Here is a 6,043-nt window from a genome sequence, read left to right as displayed (position 1 = left end):
CCCCGAATCCCCCTGCCCTGGCCCGCCCACGGACAGCCCAGACGCCCCCGCCCCCGTCGATCTCGCCGCCCGGACTCACACCCCAGACTTGCGGCCCCGGAGACCCCGCCAGCTCCAGCCAGCCCCATTTCGGGGACGGCGGCCCGGGCCCCGCCCCCGAGCCCCTCACACTCGCCTCGCCAGCTCCAGCAGCACGTTGGTCTGGGTTCCGTGCTCGCGGTTCAGCGGCTCACAATCGTGCTCGTCGAAATAGGACGCCATCGCGGCCCCGCGGTCTGACACAGCTCTAGGACCCGGCCGGATGGCGGACCGGCGGCGTCGGCCAATAAGCCGGCGAGTTGGGAAGAGCTGGCCAATCAGAGCGCCCAAGGGCGGGGCGCGAGGGGGGCTCTTAAAGGGGCAGAAAGCGGAAGTGCTCGTTTGGCCACCCCTCATTGGCTTGAGTAAGTCAGGTGACCAGAGACAGCCGCCAATGACAGCCGGCGGAGTCTAGTCGGAAACATCAGTTTGGGAATCCGAGCCCCATGTAAGTTTCCCGGGAGTTTCTGGCGCGGTCGGGCGCATGGGTTGCAAAATCCTCCATCTGCCCGGATGCCCAGGCTTCGGCAGTGCGGATGCTCGAGGCCTCGCAGAGGGCGGTACCGACCCCAGGGCTGGGGTCCGCTGGCGTGGAGTCGGGGCGCTTCCCCGCTACCCTGCCCACGTCCCCGCAGGGCACTTCCACCCCGCTGCGCTCCCGTTGATTCAAGAGTGTGGGCTCGATCCACGCCCCGACCCCTGGAAAAAAAATGTCTATGCATTTCTTGTGTATTAGGCACAATAATAAAAGGTGGGCAAACCTCTCCAAACCAGAGAGGGCAGGTCTCTGTCGGGGAACCTGTGGCCTCACGGGCTCACCGGACTGAACATCTGCTCCCTGCTCAATCTCATCCCTCGTTTCTGTTGAAAGGAGTGGTTCGAATTAAATATCCCTAGCTACACACGAATCCTCTGCGGAGAGAAGGGGCGTGGGGAGAGCTTTAGAAAACAACACTCAGCCGGGCTCGGTGGCTCAGCCTGTAATCCCGCGCTTGGGGAGGCTGAGGTCAGTGGATTGCCCAAGCCCGTGGGTTCGAGACCCGCCTGGGCAACTTGGCGAGCCCTCATCGCTACAATGAATAAATTTTAAAAATTAGCCAGGTGTGGTAGCTCGCGCATGTAGTTCCAGCTACTCGGAAGGCTGAGGCGGAAGGATCGCCAGATCCCAGCAGGTTGAGGCTGCGGTGGCTGGGAGCGGCCACTGCACTCCAGTCTGGGCAACGGAGTGAGACTCCAACTCAAAGAATAGAAAAGAGAAGAAAACAACACTCATGTCTGATACCCTCGAAGATTCTGATTTAACTGACTTATTGTGGGGTCTAGGCAGATGTCATTTGTATAAATTCGCAGGTGATTCTGATGTGAGACAGGCTTGGAAACCACAGTACTCAATGCTTTGGATGACGTCTACTGTTTCGCATCTAGAACTGTCCCATTGGTGGGTATTCTACACACAGTCAATAGTCTTCTCAATAGTCTTGTTATGCCCTTTTTATATATGTAACTTCTCAGAAGTGGCTGGTCCCGATTCACCCAGCCTGTCAGTGGTGTTGCTGACCCACTGCAGGGCCAAGTGCGTTCCTCTGCCTTTCCGAGGTGAGAAGATGGTAATAAGCCCAGTGAAAATAACAAGCTCTGTAAGGGCTAAGGCGTCACACAACTCTCAGGGTTTGTTCTTGTCTATCAATAGCCCTCACTCTACCTAGCAAAGAACTGCTTATTTTACAAACTTGACGCTGAGTTGCTTTGTCACTCACCATTGAGGGGTTTTTTTTGTTTTTGTTTTTGTTTGTTTTTAGTTTTTTGCTTTGTTTTGAGTTAGAGTCTCACTCGGTTGCCCAGACTGGAGTGCAGCAGCACGATCACGGCCACCACAGCCTCAACCTGCTGGGCTCAGGTGATCCTCTTGCTTCAGCCTTCCAAATAGCTGGAACCTCAGGCATGCACCACTACACCCGGCTAATTTTTTGATTTATTGTAGAGACAAGGTCTCGCCAAGTCGCCCAGGCTGATCTTGAACCCCTGGGCTCAGGCAATTACCTTGCTTCCACTTCCCAAAGTGCTGGGATTACAGGCATGAGTCACCATGCCCAGCCCACAGTTAATCAGCTCAAGCAGAGGCGGCCCTGTTTACACAGTCTTGGTGTGACCTTCTCTCCTTCCCCCATGCTTTTACCCAATGGTCTTTGCTGTGTGTAGCCTGAAGGTACTGCTCGCCTGCTCCTGTGTGGCTTTGAAAAGCCTGGTTTCAGCCGGGTCGGTGGCTCAGCCTGTAATCCCGCGCCTTTGGGTGGCTGAGGTGAGTGGATTGCCTGAGCACGCAGGCTCGAGACCCCTGGGCAACTCGGCGAGACCTCATCTCTACAATAAATCAAAAATCAGCCGGGCGTGGTAGCGCACGCCTGTAGTTCCGGCTACTTGGAAAGCTGAGGCAGAAGGATCGCCAGAGCCCAGCGGGTTGAGGCTGCGGTGGCCAGGAGCGGCCACTGCACTCCAGTCTGGGCGACAGAGTGAGACTCCAACTCAAAAAAAAAAGAAAGAAAGAAAAAAGCCTGCTTTCCTACAGGACAAACTCCTCCAAGGCCACCCTTTGTGACCCTGCATTACGGAACCATAGAAGCCCTCCCTTTTTCACTGCCACTTGCCTCATCTGCAGTCTGATGCAAAGCTTGAGGAAGAATGTGGACAGAAAAATTAGGAAGGAAAAAGTGTTCAGAGGGGAAAACCTTGTATCAGGAGGTGAGGGGCTCGTGAAAATTTTTTGAAGTGTCCCCCTCTTTGCCATCCCATCTAGAGTCTCATTGGTCCTGTGAGCAATCCCAAGATGTCAGAAAAGTAATAGATTTCATTCTTAGAGAAACAGGCTCAGAGATGGAGGACTGGTTCAAGGGCTGGTTTGGAAACTTATGTTCTTGGACCCACACTTCAGGTCTGTCTGTCTATGTAGGGCTGGATTAAGTAGGGTAGGTGGAGTCCTCTGGATGGTAGGCTTTCTCATCAGCCCCAAGGGTAGAGACACAGTGAGATTAACCAACCAACCCGGGGACCTTCAGACACACACACGCACACCCGCTAGCTTTTAACCAAACAGCAGCAGCTTTTACTGAGCTCCAGGTGGGGCTGGACTGGCATGGCCAGTACAGCAGGCTGCCCTCGAGGGCCAGTCTGTGGCATGACGGGAGACGCAGAGGTGCACGCATCAGGGCTGCCCTTCGGCTCCCACTGGGGAGGCTCAGATGGGAGCAAACACCAGGGTTCTCCGGAGACCAGAACCGGCCAGTTCAGCCATCGGGCCTCTCCCTCGGTCCCAGCTGGGCTAGGCCCCAGACCTCGAGGCAGTGCCTGCATCCTGGGCCTGTGGGGCACTGTGGCTCCCACTGCTCTGTGGGAGAAGGACGGCCAACAGGACAATCAGGAGGATGAGCACACCACCGCCCACCACCAGCCCCAAGTAGATCCGGCAACGAGTGTTCTCCCAGCGTTTCTTCTGGGCCAGGGTCTTGGTTGTCTTGCTGAAGGCTGAGCTCTGTGAACAGCCAGACACAGGGTGGGGGTTAGCTGGCTCCCCCGCTGGCCTCAGAACCAGCTCCTCTCAACCTCGCCCCAGCAAGGCCTGGCCTCCCCCTGCAGCCTCCCATCCTGTCTGCTCCCTTTCTCTAGGCCACCTGCCCGGGGACCCTCCCAGCCTAACTCTGCCTCTCAGACACTGTGTAACTCTTGGCTTTCAGCCCTAGTGGCTCACCCGCGGTTAACCCATGCCAGTCCTCCACCTTTAGGGAGGCCCATGGCTTCAAACCAAAGACATCTTACTTCATGGGGCTGACCGGTTTCACATCTAGGCTACGGGTGAGTCATGAAACCCAGAGGCTCCACACTGGCCCCCAAGAAGGCCCCCAGCCCACCGAGGGCTGGGAACACTGAACACAGCCTAAGAACTCCTCTGAGGGCTTCACCAAGCCTCTCCCCCGCCCTCCCTGCTCCCGCGGGCCTCACACCATGTCCAGGAGTTGGTCTGAACGCTGCTCCAGCTCGGCCAGCTTCCCGTCACGCTCCAAGACCTTGTCGAAGTTGTTGAGCATGATTTCCGTCACTTCGTCCGCCTGCTGCTGGCACTGCTCCAACTCTGTCCCTGCCTGGGCACCAAGCCCGAGGTCAGGGCTGCGTGAGGCCCCCAGCTGGCCTTCTCTGGGCCTTGAGATCTCAAAGCCCCTTCCCCTACTGAACCCATGGATACAGCTTGAGGAACAGCGTGCTTCGAGTAAGGGGCAAGACGTGTGCAAAGTAGAGGCTGCCTCCAGGGTGAGTGCGGTTCCACTTGGTCTCACAGGCGCCTCCCTTACCCATCAAGGCAGGGCCAGACGGGCCTGGCTTCCAGCATCTCAGCTGCCTCTGAGCTGTCCTTCCCAGGACCCCACCCTCCCACAAAGCAGAGCTTTGCTCACCTGCTCCAAGATGGCCTCTACCCAGTGCACACCTGCCCTGAGGCTTCCCAAGGGCCTAAGGCAGCAAAGAACAGAGAACCAAGTACTCGGCTGGAGGCCAACAGGGAAGAGATCCATCCCACAGAGCCAGTCAGGCAGTTTTGGACCAGCACGCATCACAGGCTCGGCCTGGTCTCCCACCTCAAACTGAGACACTCAGGTCTCCCTCCTTGGGCTTCTGACTGGCCAGGCCAGCTCAGCCTCCTGGCCTGATCCATTCCCCGTATCAGTCCCCCAAGTTCCCTGTCTGCCCGGGAACCTCAGCCGGCCTGGCCTCTGACCTCCGGCCTCCAGTGCTCGGTCAGCCAGGGTCTTTCCTGGAGTCCAACTTACAAAGATGAGACTAACCCTTGGATTTTCCAGCCTGCACAGCCGTCTTACCCGACAAAGAACCCCAGCTCATTCCAGAGAACTAGGAACAAAAGTGTAGGGTCCAAGCAGGGGGAGGTTGAGAGGACCGGGGAGGGAGAAAGTCTGGGTCATGAGCAAGACAGGCACTGGACTTTGGGTGCATGTGACAGACGCAGGGTAGGAGACCCTGGTGTGATCAGAAGGCCCACCGCAGCAGTTCAGGACAATTTTGGGGAACCGAATACCAGCAGATGAGCAAACCACGGCAACTCCCTCTCGCTGGTTCACACAGCCCATCCCTGAGGCCAGGCTTCCCTTCCTGCCAGCCCACATTGCCCATTGTCTGCAGCAGACATTCCGGCACTTAACTGAATTCCGCTAAAACCAGAAAACTTAAGTGTTGGAAGGAATCTGGTGGTCACAGAGGACCACCTCCTACTCAGGCAAGAACGCTTCTTCAGGATCTGTGCAGCTGCCTCGCACACAGCCTCCAAGCATTCCGGTGCATGAGTCCCGTCTCTCCAACTAGACCACAAGCTCTGGGGGGTGGGGGGGTGGGGGCAGGGAGCAGTGCTCCACCTCCCTCCTCTACCCCCTGGGGGGCCAGGAGGCCAGCGCGGTGCTGACCACTGCAAGGATTCAGTGGGTCAGTTACATTGCAGCCTAAGGAAGAGCACTCTCATTCTCAAGAGATGTTCTCACAGAGTGTTTATCCAGCCCAGCAGGAGTTTTGAGGGGCAGACATTTGAAACCCAAATAGGTCAATATTTACCCATGCCTAGGAAAGCAGCCTGCTTCAAGAGGGGCAGGCACACCGCTGCAGGGGAGGGTGCACTCCCAGGCCGGAATGCAAAGGAAAGGCAAGGAGAGCAGAGACTCTGCAGCCTTCAACCTTCTCCTGAGTCAGCCCCATCCCCACTGTGTCTACCATCATAGTATTCAACAGGTTCCAAACTCCATCCTTTGAACTTGCCCACGTTCACTTAGTCCAAGGCAAGAACTTGAGAATGGACAAAGATTTGAATATAAGAATCACTGCTAGGCCGGGCTCAGTGGCTCAGTCTGTAATTCCAGCGTTTTGGGAGGCCGAGGTGAGTGAATTGCCTGAGCCCGCGGGTTCGAGACCCGCCTGG

The 6,043-nt window shown here is 56.8% G+C and overlaps 2 protein-coding genes across 2 annotated transcripts in view; both read right to left on the bottom strand.

Annotated features, from left to right (window-relative positions):
- RNF181 (ring finger protein 181) overlaps nucleotides 1-321 on the bottom strand; it is a 1,720-nt gene extending 1,399 nt beyond the window's left edge. Inside the window, exon 1 of the mRNA XM_008048728.1 lies at nucleotides 176-321. Coding sequence (XP_008046919.1) covers nucleotides 176-261 — 86 coding nt within the window. The 5' untranslated portion in view covers nucleotides 262-321. The remainder of the gene's footprint in view (nucleotides 1-175) is intronic.
- A 2,830-nt stretch (nucleotides 322-3,151) lies between these two features.
- On the bottom strand, nucleotides 3,152-4,306 carry VAMP5 (vesicle associated membrane protein 5). The gene is made up of 3 exons (XM_008048733.1): nucleotides 4,298-4,306; nucleotides 4,074-4,211; nucleotides 3,152-3,604 (listed from the first exon to the last, which is right to left on the bottom strand). Exons 1-3 carry the CDS (start codon nucleotides 4,304-4,306, stop codon nucleotides 3,395-3,397), a joined length of 357 nt encoding a protein of 118 aa, XP_008046924.1. The 3' UTR covers nucleotides 3,152-3,394.
- Between the last annotated feature and the right edge of the window lie 1,737 nt (nucleotides 4,307-6,043).

Source organism: Carlito syrichta, unplaced genomic scaffold (assembly GCF_000164805.1).
Source record: "Carlito syrichta isolate Samal-C Ts95f unplaced genomic scaffold, Tarsius_syrichta-2.0.1 Scaffold126553, whole genome shotgun sequence".
Taxonomy (NCBI): Eukaryota; Metazoa; Chordata; class Mammalia; order Primates; family Tarsiidae; genus Carlito; species Carlito syrichta.
This window is presented reverse-complemented; position numbering and strand designations above follow the sequence as displayed.